At 41.1% G+C, this 18,017-nt stretch overlaps 1 protein-coding gene across 1 annotated transcript in view; it reads left to right on the top strand.

The window, feature by feature from the left end:
- The window catches only part of LOC129715239 (kinesin-1 heavy chain), an 85,859-nt gene that overhangs the window by 41,551 nt on the left and 26,291 nt on the right, over nucleotides 1–18,017 (top strand). Inside the window, exons 8-15 of the mRNA XM_055665100.1 lie at nucleotides 1,685–1,809; nucleotides 3,437–3,541; nucleotides 4,281–4,426; nucleotides 7,344–7,492; nucleotides 8,154–8,326; nucleotides 9,844–9,912; nucleotides 10,935–11,141; nucleotides 11,456–11,599. Of these exons, the coding sequence (XP_055521075.1) occupies nucleotides 1,685–1,809; nucleotides 3,437–3,541; nucleotides 4,281–4,426; nucleotides 7,344–7,492; nucleotides 8,154–8,326; nucleotides 9,844–9,912; nucleotides 10,935–11,141; nucleotides 11,456–11,599 (1,118 nt within the window). The remainder of the gene's footprint in view (nucleotides 1–1,684; nucleotides 1,810–3,436; nucleotides 3,542–4,280; nucleotides 4,427–7,343; nucleotides 7,493–8,153; nucleotides 8,327–9,843; nucleotides 9,913–10,934; nucleotides 11,142–11,455; nucleotides 11,600–18,017) is intronic.

Below are 18,017 nucleotides of genomic sequence, written 5' to 3'. Positions count from 1 at the left end.
AATCCCGCAACTCGGGCGGGAGAAGTCGCCGTTGCGGAAGCCCCGAAAAGCGGTCTCCCAGCAGAGACCCGCGGGCTCCCGATGTCACCGTCCACCAGACCTGCGGTTGGAGCCCCCGAATCCCCGGGCTCCTCCCGCTCCGAAGCCGGCCAGCTCCACGATGGTGGGTAAGTCCGCAGCTCCGCGACTGGAGCCCCAGGTCGTTCCGGTTGGAAGCCGCTCCACAGAGCTAGGCCCCAATGACAACAGAGACCCGACAGAGAAAAGGTCGGGTTCTCCGTGCAGGGGAAAGATTTTAAAAAGTTTCCCCACCCCCCACACACATACCCAGTTTAAAAAAATAAATAAAAACTACATATAAACGAGACAAAAAATTAAAAAACGGCAGAAGGACTGCAGAGGCCGCTGCGACGTGAGTCGCTCCGCCCACCCGCCACACACACACGCACACACTCACACTTACACTCACACTCACACACACGCACACACACACTCAATAAGATCACGGTTGATCTTTTATCTCAGTCTTATGTTCCTGCACTAGCCCATCATTCCGTGATATGCAAAAGTCTATTGATCTATGTTGAACATGGTCACTGATCCTTCATGCAGGGTTTGTGCGTTCTTGTACACATCAGAGAAGGTTAAAATGCAAATGTAGCAAGCAATTCAAAATGGCATCTTGCAAGTCCTGTTGGAGTTGTGTAGGGCTTTGGTGAAAGCAAGCTTGATGTGCTTCATTCAGTTTTGGTCTCCACCAAGGGAGAGTATGTTTACCTGTGCACCTACCACCGGAGTTCAATGCTTTAATTCTTGTTCCAAGAACTCACCCATGTGAAATTGAAAGACATACACAAGGACTGTACTCTGTTGTTGTGATGAAAGGGTTATCGCATTGAAATGTATACAATATTTGAAGTCTTATTATGGTAAATGTGGTGGTGTTCTTCTATCTGCGATATTAAAAAATAATGGTTAGGGTCTTTTGGGGGGGGGGGGGAGAGAAAAGTCAAGCATTTAAGATTGGAAGGCTGTATTCATTACTCCTGAACACTGGTCATGACTTCTGTAAAAGTATGCCATAAAAGCTCAGTTGAAAAGAGGTAAAAGTGATTTATTTTTTTCAGGGAATTGGGAAATTGACGAATTAGCTATAATCCTATTGAAAGAGGACCAGCAAGCCACTGGTGCTCCTGATTTCTAAATTTACTACTGCTTTAGCAGCAATTCTTAAAACAGTTCATTGGTTGTAAAGTGCTTTGTGATATCAATAGACAAAAGACAATAAGTGCAGGAATAGGCCATTTGGCTTTTCGAGCCAGCACCGCCATTCAATGTGATCATGGCTGATCATCCCCAATCAGTACCCCGTTCCTGCCTTCTCCCCTAATCCCCTGACTCCGCTATTTTTAAGAGCCCTATCAAGCTCTCTCTTGAAAGCATCCAGAGAACCCGCCCTCTGAGGCAGAGAATTCCACAGACAAGATCCTGAAGGGGGTGCTATAGAAATACAGTTTTCAAACATTTACCATTTCAGATCCTGGTTTGAAATGTTATGTTTCTCTCTCATAGATGTTACTTGAATTGCTCGGATTTTGCATCATTTTTTTGTTACAACTTTAATTTTCATAGTAAAGGCATGCAGTCTGGCTAGCCATTGATTAGGAGTATTTGTCTTTTACAGATATGAATGAACACAGCTCGCGTAGCCACAGTATCTTTCAAATTAATGTCAAACAAGAAAACACTGCAACAGAACAGAAGCTAAGTGGCAAGCTTTACCTGGTTGACTTGGCAGGTAGTGAGAAGGTATGTTTTTTTTAACAATGCTTTTCCTTTAAAAGAAGATTATATCATCTAGCCTCTGAGGCCATTTCTGTTATTTGTTGATTCGATAGTATGAGGCGATAAGATGACACCCAAAGATGGTTTCAATTTTTATTCCGTATATTAACTTTTGGTTAAAAGTTTTGGTTATTTCTGTAATGTATCAATTCCACATTGAAAACTCTGATGGCAGTCTCCTGCATCTGAGAAATAAATAGTAGCAATTAAATTGAAGATGTTTTCTTATTCAGAAAAGAGGCTTTTATCAACTTCACTTGGTGAATTTGTGGAGGTGCAAGTTGGAGAAGATGTTGAGAAATGAAGAGCAGTACAATGCAAAATTAGCTTTGCACAAGTGGGGATGTACCAGAACGGGATGAGAAAACCCATTTGTTTAAACCTTTAAGTCGGGTTGGTCAGGTCCAGGGTACAGGTACTACAAGCTATTTTCAGGTGGGTATAAGAGAGGAGGATGGTTTGCGTGATTGATTATGGAGAACATCGCTTGTGGCAGTAGTCCGAGATGACATTACTGAGAGATTGTCCAGTGAGGCTAATGGATGGAACTAAGAAATAAAAAGAGGATGGTTACATTGATCTGTAGGCCCCTAAATAGTCATTGAATTAGAGGTGTATGCCAGGCGATTTCAGTCAGCAACATGTCTAATAAGATTGTCATAGTAAGGAATTTTAGCGTACCCAATATAGAGCAACTATCTTTAGTTAAATAGTTGCAAAGCTATCAGATTCTCATTTCAAAAGCAAATTGTTTCACAAAATTGCCTTTGTGCAAGGAACTCTGCTGTGTTAACTTGTACAGACCCACTTATGACTCCAACCCCAAACAGAGTGAGTCTTGGCTTGCTTGGCCAATTCAGAGGACAGCTATTTAGTTACAGTACATTGGTAAATATACCGTGGATGCACCTTCATGTACAAGACGACACATCATCAACTTCTTAGGATATCAATATTCGGAAATAAACATGACTTTGCCAACATTGTCTGCATCCCAAGAATATTTTAAATTTACATTTAGTTTTAGAGATACAGCACGTGAGCAGGCCCTACGGCCCACCGAGCCCGCACCGACCAGCGATCCCCGCTCATTAACACTACCCTACACACACTTGGAACAATTTACATTTACACCAAGACAATTGACCTACAAACCTGTACGTCTTTGGAGTGTGGGAGGAAACCAAAGATCTCAGAGAAAACCCGCGCGGTCAAGGGGAGAACGTACAAACTCCATCCAAACAGTACGCATAGTCGGGTTTGAACCGGGGTCTCCGGTGCTGTAAGGTCTACCGCGGTGCCACCATGCCGCCATTGTATCAGTTTCAAATGCCTTTCACTTAAACTTGCCTGTCTTGTTTGAAGTAAGGGGCATAAATGAGATTTGCTCTACTTCACCAATATTTACGTGTTCATTAGCAAAATTATTTATGGAAGACTTGTACCTGAACTGGTTTGCATTACTGTTTTGATGTGTGGTATTGAATCGGATGTGACCGTAAATAATATGAAAGAATAAGGAACTTTTTTTTTTTTAATTGAAAATCATTGTAAAAGTTCTAATAGTATGTTCATACATTTCCCAATTTAGGTTAGTAAAACAGGAGCAGAAGGTGCAGTTTTAGATGAAGCCAAGAATATCAACAAGTCTTTGTCAGCATTGGGGAATGTCATTGCTTCTCTAGCAGATTCAAGTGTGAGTATTAAAACTATGCTCTGTTTTCTTGTATGTGCTTTGAAAAGTAACTAAGACATTGCAGATTTAATCTACCAGTATAAGATTTCAAAATTATAGTGCAGTTCATTTTTATGGGCCTGGAAATCCTCAAGGGAATTGAGCAGAACATTAAATATACAAGGAAAATTAACAAACCATATTAAAATATGTTTTTTTTTAATGTTGGTAATTGGTTTTCTTTTTATGATCTGTACTTGTGACGTAAATAAACTAGAAATTATAGAACTGGCAACCTTTCTAATTTTTGAAATAAATTAATAAATAAATTTATACCCAGTCATTGCGTGGTAAATCAATTTTCACCCCAACTTCTGTCTGTCAGCCTCGTGTTTTAAAATGTATGTTTTCTATGTTCTATTCCCTGTATTTTTTTTTTCCATCCTTTCATTCCTTTTCTCTCACAATTCAGCCCAATCTCTTCCAAAGCCTTTGTCTATTTTTATACCTTTAACTGTTCTCAGAAAACCATCCCATCAACTAAAATTTTGGCTACCACCTTTTCCAGCTGTCCCTCAAATACTTGCGTTTTGTTGCTTTCTGTTTCCACTCTTGCATAAAATGGAGTGACTTCTATGTCAAAATTACTGTTTTAATGCAAGTTGCTTGGCAAGTTAAATTGGAAAAGCCGCGGTTAATTAATTGGTTTAAAGAAATAAATGTATGGGCATTAATTATGCTTTTCAAATCTCTGTTGTAGGGATATGTACCGTACCGTGACAGCAAAATGACAAGGATTTTGCAGGATTCACTGGGTGGTAACTGTCGAACTACAATAGTTATTTGCTGCTCTCCATCAACCTATAATGAAGCAGAGACGAAAAGCACATTGATGTTTGGTCAAAGGTAAGCATGTTGTAATTTAAGAAATTAATCCTTTGTGTTGTGATGGAAGGTAGAATAGTGGAAACTGCAATCGGTTATTCATGTGAGGTTGTTTCCAATGACATTTAGTTTTCAAAGCCATAGGGAATTTGTACTTGAACAAATGTATTCAGTTGTGCCTATCTTTTATGGTCAGAACCTGCATAGCCTTGTTCCTACCCCAACAGTTGAATATTATGGACCACTTCTTCCACTACCATAGACATTTTTTTTTCTAATTGTGTTTTATACTGATAACATGGGGGTTTTTTTTGCAGTCATTTGGAAATGTTCTATGACATATAATTTATGCTCTGCTCCCAAGATACGGCTTTCCATTCAGGGATATGTGTATTCCTTTTTTAGATGGATCCCTTACCTGCTTCTCCTCTGCGTCCCTCAATTCTGCTCTTGCTCCCCCTCCCTCCCCCCCAACGGAACAAGGATTTTAACTCTCATTCCTATTCCAATACTGAAATTCACTATTGCCAGAGTGAGGCCACATGCAAACTGGAGGGACAATACCTACCATTCCGCTTGGGTAGCTTGCAACCTTTTAGTATGGACATTGAAATCTCCAATTTTAGGTGACTAATCCACAAATCCAGAGGCTTCTAAATCAATTGATTCCCTGTATGGGCATCATCCTGGCTTATATGTTGTGTATTTTCCATGGTCATTTCCAGAAGGGATTGCAGATGGGAAGATATTGATTGGTCTAATGAGCATTTTCTGTTTTGTATGAATAATAGAAATGTGCTGAAGTTATATTTTCTAAACTTGTGTATCCATGGAGTATGTTTAACTAGTTACATTCTAATCCATGGGATGATGATTGGGGAAATTCGGGTTTGTGATTCATCGACTTCATTGAATGTTTTACTTTAAAACCTAAATGCTTTTAGCTTTTACAATAATCTGCAGGTTATTCTGTAAGTGTTTATTAATTTGAATGAAAACTAATTCGGTGACCATGAATTCTAAACTCACATGTTGATGTCGCTGTTTCAAAAGCAACAAATTTACAGCTGAAAAATGGCTATTGTTTAGTCCAGGGCTAAAATGATGGTGTCAAATTTAGAAGCCATAGGATTATTGTATTGTGATGTCTTCTGAATAGATTTGGATCACTTACAATATTTTCAAGAACTTTGACTTGAATCTGGAAAAGTGTTGAAAAGTGTAAATGAAAATCCAGCTAACGAACTTTATTTTAGTGCTAAGCCCTCAATGAGGCCACAGACATCTCCTGCAGGATTTCATGCTGCATTGCTTGATAAGCAAAGGCAGCCATATACACCGTCAGGTCAGAAACTATAAATATTAGATTTACAAATGAGTGTTTTGTATTTTGCTCAGCATTGTCATAAGAAGTGGAATTTGTGTAGTTGAGATAAAAATATTAGGGGAAAGATAGTTAAGTGCACATGACAGCAAGTAATGGAAAAGTAGCAGATGAGAAGAGGTGGAAGAAAGGAAGCTTGTGTGGTGCATAAACATGGCGAAATGGTGCATTTAATGCTGTAAGCACATTCAGATTTTGATACGTTTATTACATATCCTGTATCTTCTCCCAGAAGATAGGTTAGAAAAGGGAATGGCCAGGGTGCAGGCATGTATGAATTTACTTCCAGCCTTTCCGATGGCAGCACACTGTGAGTTCTACCCAGCTGTGGTCTGCCAGTCAAGAAGCCCAAAAGCCAGCTGCAGGTGGAGGCCCCAAGGCCAGTTCCAGAAGTTTACCGATGAGTTTATTTGGTAATAGATGTTGAAGACAAGGTGATCGAAGGCTGAATGTAGTACAAGAGATGGCATGTTAATCATATTGCGACTTGAGCAGATACTTGCGACATGCACTCTATATGAAAATCACAAGAGGGTAACATCTGCCAAAAGTGCTGGAAATGCATTGGATGAGGGAACTGGTCGGTGTATATGTTCCTAAATTTCAATGAGAAAACATGAACGCAAATGTATTTTTGCTCTACCAAAAGGTTACAAATTGCTTCATTGGAATCTTGGCAAACCAAGTTTGGTACTGAACCGGGTGGAAGCAGCGGTGGAACACGGTCAAAATTAGGTTTTGAGGAGAATCTTGGTAGAGGGATCGATCAAGGGGTCTTGGTAACTGAAGATCCTGAAAATGTTGAGATGTTTTTATTCACAAATGATCAAGAGTTCAGAATTAGAGGAGCCCAGAGATCTGAGAATGATAGATTTGGAGGAGGTTTGAGATTGGGAGGGATGAAGTCATGGAGTTATTTGAAAATAAAGGTGGGAATTTTGAAATCAAGTGAATGGATAAGTGAATTTTAGGAAGTTTGTCATGCAGTTTGAGATTAGAAGGAGCGAGGCTGACTATTCGTCATTAGAATTATGGAGTTTGGAGATAATTAGGACATGGATCAGGGTTTCGGCATAAATACAGTTGAAGCAGGGACAGTTTGGGAAATGTTTTGAGAGCCAAATGATCAGTTTAGGTGTAAATTTCTTAACACTGTTGTGAGCCTTTCTAAGATGAAGGTAGCGAGTGATTGTTCTCTGTTCATGCATGTAATTGCAGAACAAAAAACTATGGGGTCTTAACATCATTATGGACGTCAGTCTGAGAGGAAGTGTCTCAACCTGAAACATCACCCATTCCTTCTCTCCAGAGATTTTGCCTGGCCCACTGAATTACTCCAGCATTTCATGTCTACCATGGGGTCTTAACTATCAGTGAGCAAAATGTAGTACATTCTCAAAATCATGCTGAATATGTATGCGTGATAGTATTTTATCCCAAGTATAAAAAGTGTGATGTTTAGAGTATTTTGTGTCCGTGGTATTCAAAACACTAGTGTGTGTGTGTGTTAATACATTAAAAAGTTTAGCAGCTTAATTGTGTTTTTTCTTATAGAGCCAAGACCATTAAGAACACTGTGACAGTTAATGTTGAGCTAACAGCAGAACAATGGAAGAAAAAATACGAGAGAGAAAAAGACAGGAACAAAACCTTGAGAAATACTATACAGTGGCTTGAAAATGAGCTCAATAGGTGGCGCAAAGGTATCCAAGCTTTTCTGTCAAATTGCTCTGCACCTTCAATTTATTCCATGAATATAGGCTTTCTATTTGTTTTACTGTAGATTATGAAATCTTAATGTTTTGACCAGAGAGAAACTATTCTACACCAACAATTATAATGTTAGGGCATTCTAATACAAGAAACCACTACATTTGTTATGGAAAATTGCTCGCATAGTCAAAGTTGGCGAAACATGATTTAAATAAACAACTTTTGAGAGGTGTTGTATTTTAAGAAAAAAGTGATCAATTCAGTGACTATTTAGAATTATTAATTCATGAAAATGCTTTGTGCTCAGAGCTTGCCTCGTCCACTTGACTGTAATTTCATCATTCATTATTTGCTCGTGGCATAGGTGAAAATCCTGAGGCCATTAGCAAAGAAAATCCTGATTTCATCAGCCGATCAAGCAATGTGTTCATTATTATTTGGGATTCATCGCAATCTAAACAAATCATAATTTGCCTCCAGGGAGCCAATAATTCAGAGACAACTTGACATAGCAAAAAAATAGTTGTCTAACGTGCCTCTGTTGTTGTCATTGCTGTTCATTTGTATTCCGGATATAATTAAATTTAATGAAATGCAGTGGAAATGTTTAACCAGGATTTGCTTTTATATGCGTGATGTTATTTACCAAAGGTGAGACTGTACCTATGGAAGAACAGTATGACAAAGAGAAAAACAAAGAAGCACTTGAGATTGTTCTCACAAATGACAAAATAGATGAAACTCCCACTGTCAAACTCACTGATGCAGAAAAACTGAAGATGGATTCAGATATTTCCAAACTGTTCAAGCAGCTTGATGATAAGGTATACGATGTGCTAATTCACAGTCTGTTTCCCTTATTAGCTGCACTGGGGGATCCATTTAAGAGTGGGATTTTTACTGCTGAAATGTTATGCTTTAATTATTGAATTATTCTTTCTGCTTCCCATGCTCAGAAATATCATTGGAAATATCATACTGCTTTAATATCTGTTAATGATCATGTTTAATATTGAATTAGTCTTCTCACTATCGGTTAAAAGGTCTAATTTTAAAGCCGGTAGCGCAATTGTTTTCAACCATCCATTCAGTATTGAGCAGTTTGAGGGGATGAATCATTTTGAGGTGTTTAAGAAACGTAATTGTAAAACTGGATGATATTTCTTGTTAGAAATATATTCAAGTAATTTTATGTGGAGGCTTTTGTAAGAAGTATAGATTGAACACCGATTTTCCGGCACCCTCGGTTCCAGAGCCTTTCTGGATTACCTGTTTTCCGGGCCAACAGAGATCATGTGATAATGAAAGGCCAATGCACCCCTGACCCGTTAATGACACCCCTGCCATGTCTCTAAAGCACCATGGAGGGCCAGAAACTTAAATAAAACATATATGAAATGTAAATTGGGATGACCTGCCAACCTGTCCTCGGCTCGTACCGTCTCCCCGGCTGTTTAGACGCCCTGTTCTAACGCCATACCTAACTCAAAAGGCACACCAGCGAGCTCTACTTCACCCACTGAAAGGACACAGTGCTTGAGTAATTCTGCAGCTCACGATCTCTGGAGAACACGGATAGGTGACATTGGGATCCTTCATGAGACTTATTCAGTCAGCTACGTTACTCCAGCACTTTGTCTACAGAAACTGGAGTAGGTGCTAGGTGACCGTGGGGCTCCCTCCCCTCTTCACCTGCTGTTGCTTCCAAGATGGAGTATGTTGGCGACTCCAGGCGAGAAGGAGGAGGCAGCGGTGGTAGGGGGAGGAGGGGTTGGGGGAGGAGGCGACAGCGACCCAACATCTGTTATAACTGCGTTGGAAGAACTGCAGATGCTGGTTTACACCTCAGATAGACACAAAATGGAGTAACCCAGAGGTCGGGCAGCATCTCTGGAGAAAAGGAATAGGTGACGTTTCGGGTCGTTACTTATTCCTTTTTCCGGAGATGCTGCCTGACCCGCTGAGTTACTCCAGCATTTTGTGTCTATCTTCTGTTACAAGCGGGGGTTTACTGTATTGTCTCTGCGAAACAGTTAGGAGAAAAGATTAATTCGTTCACGACGGAGGGGCAAGACCGGAAAAAAGCACTCGCCACTCGCAATGCCACCTGTGGCCGCTCAGGGAATTTCAACTGAGCTCTTGTAACTTTGTCCAGATTACAGGGGTGGATGGACCATCAGTTGCTGGAAAATCGATGTTCAACCTGCACCCATCTCCCTTGATCCCCTTATCCCTGAGATCTAAATCTAACTCTCTCTTGAAAACATCGCAATATTTTGGTCTGTACAAGAATATATTTGTGGTATTGCTGACTCTAGAATATTTTTGATTATGATTGTAGGATGAGGAGATCAACCAGCAGAGCCAGTTGGTAGAAAAACTTAAACATCAAATGTTGGACCAGGAAGAAGTAAGTTTGATGAGACATGTGTATTGTATGGACATTGCTTGATTCTTGGGCACAGATATCTTTACTGCTAAATTTCCTTCTCTTCAAAATCAGTATAGGCTGTTATCTGTTGCTGAGATATTCAATCATGGAAAGCATCACAGCTGATTCCTATTTGGTCCCACATACATCTTTTAAACAAGCCCATGCATGAAAATGGTCATTCTGAAAATTCTGTTCTTGTTCCCCTCTGCTGCTTACCTTGGCATTGTCTGGGCCATTTGTACTAATGTTGCCACTACTATTACTCTCTTTCCCCTATAGCACGGGCAAAATCAGATTGGAGATTATACCTGGGACTGCTACCATATACATATAAACATAGAAAATAGGTGGTTGTAGGCCATTCGGCCCTTCGAGCCTGCACAATATGATCATGGCTGATCATTCAATATGATCATGGCTGATCATCCAACTCAGTATCCTGTACCTGCCTTCTCCCCATACCCCCTGATCCCCTTAGCCACAAGGGCCACATCTAACTCCCTCTTAAATATAGCCAATGAACTGGCCTCAACTACCTTCTGTGGCAGAGAATTCCACAGATTCACCACTCTGTGCAAAAAATGATTTTCCCATCTCGGTCCTAAAAGACTTCCCTCTTATCCTTAAACTTTGACCCCTAGTTCTGGACTCCCCCAACATCGGGAATAATCTTCCTGCATCTAGCCTGTCCAACCCCTTAAGAATTTTGTAAGTTTCTATAAGATTCCCCCCTCAACCTTCTAAATTCTAGCGTGTACAAGCCGAGTCATATAATGGCACATAAGCACATTGGGGTATTAAGAAATGTTAATTGTTCCTATCATGAGAAACTAATGCACTGCAGTAAATCTATTCTTTTGGGATAAACTGGCTTAAATATTGAGGTTGCAATGGTTTTCAATATTTTGAATTTTTTTCAATTGTAACTTAGATTAGAGCAGGCCATATGAAGATAAAACATTATTTAGTTAAGTGGTCTTACTTTGTCTGTTTTACAGCTTCTGACATCCACCAGACGAGATCAAGATAACATGCAATCAGAGCTGAATCGCCTGCAGGCTGAGAATGATGCCTCCAAAGAGGAAGTGAAGGAGGTGTTGCAAGCTTTGGAAGAACTTGCAGTGAACTACGACCAGAAATCACAAGAAGTTGAGGACAAGACGAGAGAATTTGAGTTATTAAGTGATGAACTGGGTCAAAAATCGGTAAGAATTTGCTCTTGTTGCAAGATTTCTGAAATCATACATGTGCTGAAATGCCTGGGCCTATTTTTCTTAGTAAATGTTCGGTACTGTGCATGGTATAAAGATGAACATTCTGTGTTAATTGTCATCGAATATCTATGCGATGGCAGGGGTATTTCTCCCAGTTTTAGTGGCCCACACAGAAATCATTCCCACATCAAAGCGACTTTTGTTTATTCTCGGCTGGGATTTCTGATTCTAATTTTTAGCCTTTTTTTTTTCGTTGTATTTTCCATCTATTGTTTTTATATGTTGATCTGATTGTGCCGTTGCAGGCTACGTTGACATCAATTGATGCAGAGTTGCAAAAACTGAAGGAAATGACCAATCACCAAAAGAAACGAGTGACTGAAATGATGACTTCATTGTTAAAGGATCTTGCAGAAATTGGAATTGCAGTTGGAAACAATGATGTTAAGGTAGGCAATCAATCTGAATGTGTAGGAGGGAGCTGCAGATGTGAGTTTAAACTAAAGATAGACACAAAGCTGAGCAACACAGCGGGACTCTTAGTCTGAAGAAGGGTCTCGACCCGATACGTCACCTTTTCCTTTTCTCCAGACGTGCTGTCTGACTCACTGAGTTACTCCAGCTTTTTGAGTCGTAAAATCTGAATGTTGGTTTTCAGGCAGTGACTGTCAACCAGTTAGTTCATTGTGGTTATCTGGAATATAATTTTTCCACATTTACCTTAATTTTTTATTGTGTATTGTGTGTTCTTTTTTAATTATACCGCTGCTGGCAAATTCATTTCGCTAATTCATTTCGCTTGCACTTTATGTGCAAGTGACGAATAATACTTGACTTGACTTGGTATTGAGAATGAAACATTGCTGTTGTATTGCCATTCAGGCTCAAAGCTTCTGAAACGGTTTGTTACTGTACTAAAAAAGTCCCAGTGCTGAAGTAGTCCAGGAGGCGAAGGAGGAGGTATAGGGACAGGTATTACATCCGCTGCGATTACTTGTTGATTTAATTTACTTCACTAGCTTCCACCCTACCCTCAATTCACCTGGACTATCTCTGAATCCTCTCCATCTTTCTTAATCACATGTCTCCATCACAGGCGACAGACTATTGACTGCCGTCTACCTCAAAACTACCAACTCCCACAGTTATCTGGACTACACTTCCTCCCACCCTGCCTCTTGCAAAGACAATATCTTCTACTGAATTCCTCTGCCTCTGCTGCATCTGCTCCCAGATCTGGTTATTTTTCGAGTCAACTGCAAAAGCATCATCTTTACTTTAAGAAGCCAAGCTACCGCAGTCTTCAGCTTCCTCAATGATGAGAAATGGGTGATTAGAGAGTTTGTTGGATTCAATATATCCTTGACGATGACGTTCACTGTGATATCTTGCTTGATTTCTGGATCATTAGCAGAGATTGCAGATTCCAAGTTAAGTTTTGGCCACTCTGTCTGGGTTACAGAGAAACTCTGGTCCCTTGATCCATCTCATATTGCTTAAGAAGCGGTCTGCTGTTAGTCCTCTAGAGGGTTGATCTGCAGGATTTTCTTTTATGGCAATATATCTCCATTGTGATCATTTAGTAATATCCCTCACAAAAGAGATCCTGTTTACCACAAATGTTCAGAGGCGTTTGGTTTCGTTGTTGATGTACTTCAGCACGGTTGTGCTATCAGTCTAGAAGATGGATTGATCCAGTGGTATCTGTAATTCCTTTCGCAGCATTATGTCCACTCTGACAGCAAGGACTGCAGCTGTAAGCTCCATTCTGTGAATCATCATTTGTTTCAATGGTGCCAATCTGTCTTTTCCCATTATGAGTGCAACGTGCATCTCTTTGTAGGTAGACAAAAGTGCTGGAGAAACTCAGCGGGTGAGACAGCATCTATGGAGTGAAGGAAATGGGTGATGCTTCGCGTCAAGACCCTTCTTCAGACTGATGTGGGGTAGAGGGGGGTTGGGAAGAAGAAAGTAAGAGGCGGAGACAGTGGGCTGTGGGAGAGCTGGGAAGGGGAGGGGAAAGAAGGAGAAAGCAGGAACTACCTGAAATTGGAGGTCAATGTTCATACTGCTGGGGTGTAAACTACCCAAGCAAAATATGAGGTGCTGCTCCTCCAATTTATGATGGGCCTCACTCTGGAAGTGGAGGAGGCCCAGGACAGAAAGGTTGGATTCGGAATGGGAGGGGGAGTTGAAGCGCTGAGCCACCGGGAGATCAAGCTGGTTATTGCGAACCGAGCGGAGGTGTTGGGCGAAGCGATCGCCAAGCCTATGCTTGGTCTCACCATTGTAGAGCAGCTGACACCTAGAGCAGCGGATGCAATAGATGAGGTTGGATGAGGTGCAGGTGAACCTCTGCCACACCTGGAAAGACTGCTTGGGTCCTTGGATGGAGTCAAGGGGGGGGTTATCATTTTCCAGTCTTAGATATGAAACGGTACTGTAGCCACTTTCGCTTGCGTCTGAAAAGTGGTGCAGCTGTGCATATCTGATTTGACTAAAGTTTGCGGGCTTCATGCGCCGGTCCACTTTAAATTCCGACACCTTATTGATATCTGCTAACTTTCCTGTCCATCACTGAGAGAAGATTTGGGATATGTTCTCATCCCATCCGAGGTTTTCCTTACAGAGCTCCTGCATAATCAGCTTGGCTAGCAGAGTAAAGGGTGCTAGAAATCCTAAAGGATTGTATACAGAGCCAACCACGGACAAGTTCCCTCATCTTGTGTATGGTGGTTCCTGTGCTGCAATTCTGAACATGAACACATCTGCTTCAACGCACCATGCAATCCCAGGGCCCTTTCTATAGGCAGATTGTCTTTGTCCAAGTCCATCTCCCTGGTCTCCTTGGCTCTGTTTTCTAGTGGAATGGATGCCAATACAGCACGGCTGTTGCTGATCCACTTTGACAGCATGAATCCTCCCATTTGGCTTTGGGAAGTAAGGTGTGCTGCCATCCTAACTGCTTCCTGTTCTGAAGACATGGACTTTAAACAATCATCTACATAGAAGTTGTTATTTACTGTGTTTGTCATCTCTGCTAGGAAAAGAGCTCCATTGTCTTCAGCAGTCTTCCTTAATGTAACGTTGGCACAACTTGGTGATGTAACTACTCCAAAAAAAGATGTACCTTCATCCGGTTTTCAACAAGATCTTGCGGTGCATCACCCTCAGGCCACCACAGAATCGCGAATAGTCAATATGCTTTTCTGATACCTTGACCTGATGAAACATTGCATTGATATCAATCATCAAAGCAACTGATTCTTGTCTGAATCTGATGAGTGAGTTGGTATGGTCTGGACCCTGCAGCAGTTGGCAGTTAAGTGATCTTCCTTTAAAGACTGCACCACAGTCAAAGACCACCCTCAAGGTACCTTTTCTTGAGTGATGCACCCCATGGTGTGGTATGTACCAGAGCTCTCCATCACTTCGATTCAGCTGGTCCACTGGTACCATTTAAGCATAACCATTATCAATCATTTCTGTGAGGAAAGATGTATATTCATCATGACATTTCTCATTCTTGCCAATCCTGCGTTTCAGTCTCTGGATGCGCTGCTCTGCAATGCAACGGTTATTCGGCAAACTGATGCTTTCTTGTTTGATGAAGAAGATGCAGGTTTCATCACCGGCCCCCAATATGCCCACACATCTTGGATGAGGAAACGGCATCACTCACAGTTGGCTTCTCATTCTGTTCTGTATGCTCCATCTTCTTCTGTGTTCTTTTGTTTAACATGAAGTATTTCAAGGTGATCTTGGTTGTACATGTCACAAGTCATACAACTCTTGCAGTCTCTGCTCATATGCCCTTTCTTCAAACATCCAAAGCAGACTTACTTCTCCCTTAAGATGTCCATCTTTTCTTTGTGCCTCTTCTTCCTGATCAGTAGACACTGCCCTAATGTGTGACCACTTTTATTACAGAACAAACAAGAACCTTGAGTATTAGTGGTTGATACATTTCTTCTCGTTCCACCTGTTGTCGGATTTACTTGCACTGCTGTTTCTTCAGGTATTACAGCTGTTGCAAAACTGCTTCCCTTTGGCCCTGATCTTTCTCTTGCTTTAGCAAAAGTAGAGCTCTTGACAGCTGCAATTGGTCTAACATCCTGAATGTTTCCATAAAGTGGATCTGGCAGTATCTTTACTTGCCTCTCCATGATGTCTACCAGGTCAGAAAAATTAGCTCGACGTCCAGGCTCTTCCTGTAGCTGACATGCCCTATCCCTTCACTTGTCTCTGAGCTTGTAAGGCGGTTTCAGAAGGATAGTCTTCATATTGGAAGCAACATTCATTTCCTCCATGTTGGTGAAATGTTCCATAGCTTTACAACAGCTTCTAAGAAACAGTGAGAACATGCACTACCTTCACATCCTCTTGCTTGATCACTGACCAAGCAAAGGCCTTGACCACATGTGCATTGGCAATCTCATGTTCGTTACCAAAATATTATTTGAGGAAATATTTTGCCATTTGAAAGCCCTCGTCTGGAGGCAAATGTTGGCAACTGTAGACTAAGTCTTTTGGAAACCCTCTTGTGTGTTGCTCCAGAAAATGCGCGCAATCACTCTTATCATTACCTTTTCTTTCCACTGCTTTCTCAAATGCCGTAATGAAAACTTCATACTGCAAAGGATCACCATCATAAACAGGAATGTCTCTTGATGGTAAAGTAGAAGAGAGATTTTTTTGAACCAGAAGAGTAGTAATCTCATTCTGCTTCTTCATTAATTTCCAGATATCACATTGGTTTCCATCATTCAGTGCAAGGGGGGTAGTACTATCATGCCCCTGCATAGCCCTGCTCATATGAGCTCTAACAGGTGGTCTGAGAGCTGTTTATTTTGGTCGAACAACCTGTTGCACATGATCACGCAAATATTCATCTGCCTGTAGATTTAATTTAGCTGATGTTTCGTTTTGAGCAGCCCCTTCTCTCACATACAAACTCCTCCCGTGAGATACATATAAAATGATAAAAGGACTGGACAAGCTAGATGCAGGAAAAATGTTCCCAACGTTGGGCGAGCCCAGAACCAGGGGCCATAGTCTTAGAATAAAGGGGAGGTCATTTAAGACTGAGGTGAGAAAAATCTTTTTCACCCAGAGAGTTGTGAATTTATGGAATTTCCTGCCACAGAGGGCAGTGGAGGCCAAGTCACTGGATGGATTTAAGAGCGAGTTAGATAGAGCTCTAGGGGTTAGTGGAGTCAAGGGATATGGGGAGAAGGCAGGCACTGGTTATTGATGGGGGACGATCAGCCATGATCACAATGAATGGCGGTGCTGGCTCGAAGAGCAGAATGGCCTCCTCCTGCACCTATTTTCTATGTTTCTATACTCCAGAGCTGCTTCTTGACCCCTTGGCATCAAGTACATTGAACCTTGCATCGGTTGTCGCCAGCTCCGTCTCTAGTTCCAACAGTTCCATGTCTCTTTTAAAATATTTCTCTTGTGCCTCAAGCTCGAATCTGGCATTGGTTGATGCCAGCGCAGCCTCTCTTACCCATTGCTCCTTTTGTGCCTCAAGCTTGTGCTTTTTCCTCATGGCGGCAGCCCGTTCCAAGATAACGTGGAACATCTGCCTGAACTTCAATACGAGCAGAGACCCTTGAAGATGCACATGATGCAGAACCAGATTTGTTACTTGATCTTCGTTATGAGACATTTGAAACACTGTCTTCGGGTCCACTTTCTTCTGATTCCACAACACTTTGTTGTATGGCACTGTCAACTATAGTGTGTGTAGTTTGCTGTCCAACTTCAGATAACCACCTTTCTACATCTTGTTTAAAACCATTAAAAGAGTCCATTCTTTCTTGAAACCACGGATTTTGCCTTTCAAGCTCCCTTTCAGGCAGTGGTACTTTCGCCAATGACTCGTGGTTTTCACTGACTTCATTGCAGAGCTTGATTATTTGAACCAGATTAGATTGTACTTCATTCACATTCTCATCTGATTTCATGAGCTCCTTCAGTTTTTCAATTAACATGTTAGTTTGTTAACATATCATGTTTCTTGACTTCTGATACCTTTCCATGAACAATATCTGGCACTTGTCGGTGAGTTTAATGGTTCTTATTTATTTTCCAGAATCCTGTTCCACATCTCCCTCTTTTGGCTGTGCTTTAGACATACTGCCTCACTATCCCTTTAAGGCGTATTGATGCAAAGCCGTATGCTTACAGCCGTATGCTTAATTCAAAACAACTGAGCGGGAATTCAAAACATCAGATATGACTATGATTCTCAAGATCACTTTTCAATTCTCCATTGTAGCAGCCATTTTCCAATACAGCTTCTTTTATAGCAACCGTTCCAATACAACTTCTCTTACAGTAGCTGTCCCAATAAAACATAATGCTGTAGGTACTCGCGCTCCCTGCGCGTTGGCTTCCGAAGCTTCCAATCTCCGTTAGTCTGGTAAGTGCCGGTCCAGTTGACGGCATCAAGCAGATCCTTTGTTCCAGGTTTTCACAATGCTCCAGTTTCACTCATAGAGACAAGTTCTTACTTTAATGAGAGAGAACGGAAAATTACAGCTTGTATGAGAATAAGGAATACCTGCTATGAATCATCTCTTTGTCTGTACAACTACTTCAATAAAGAATCAATTAAACTGGAAATAACGACTGGAGACTCCGTTTTTTATCCTCTGCGTAAGTTCACCCCTACCTGCCTGTGTAGTCATGGCAACGGAAAGTTGGACAATGGAAAAGTTTGATATTGACTTACATTAAAGTAAGAACTTGTCTCTATGAGTGAAACTGGAGCTTGTGAAAACCTGGAACAATTTAAAGAACGGATCCTCCAGTCGTTATTTCCAGTTCAATTGATTCTTTATTGAAGTCGTTGTACAA

This window comes from Leucoraja erinacea, chromosome 2 (assembly GCF_028641065.1).
Source record: "Leucoraja erinacea ecotype New England chromosome 2, Leri_hhj_1, whole genome shotgun sequence".
NCBI lineage: Eukaryota > Metazoa > Chordata > Chondrichthyes > Rajiformes > Rajidae > Leucoraja > Leucoraja erinaceus.
The sequence above is the reverse complement of the archived record's forward strand: the minus strand, read 5'-3'. Positions and strand labels throughout refer to the sequence as shown.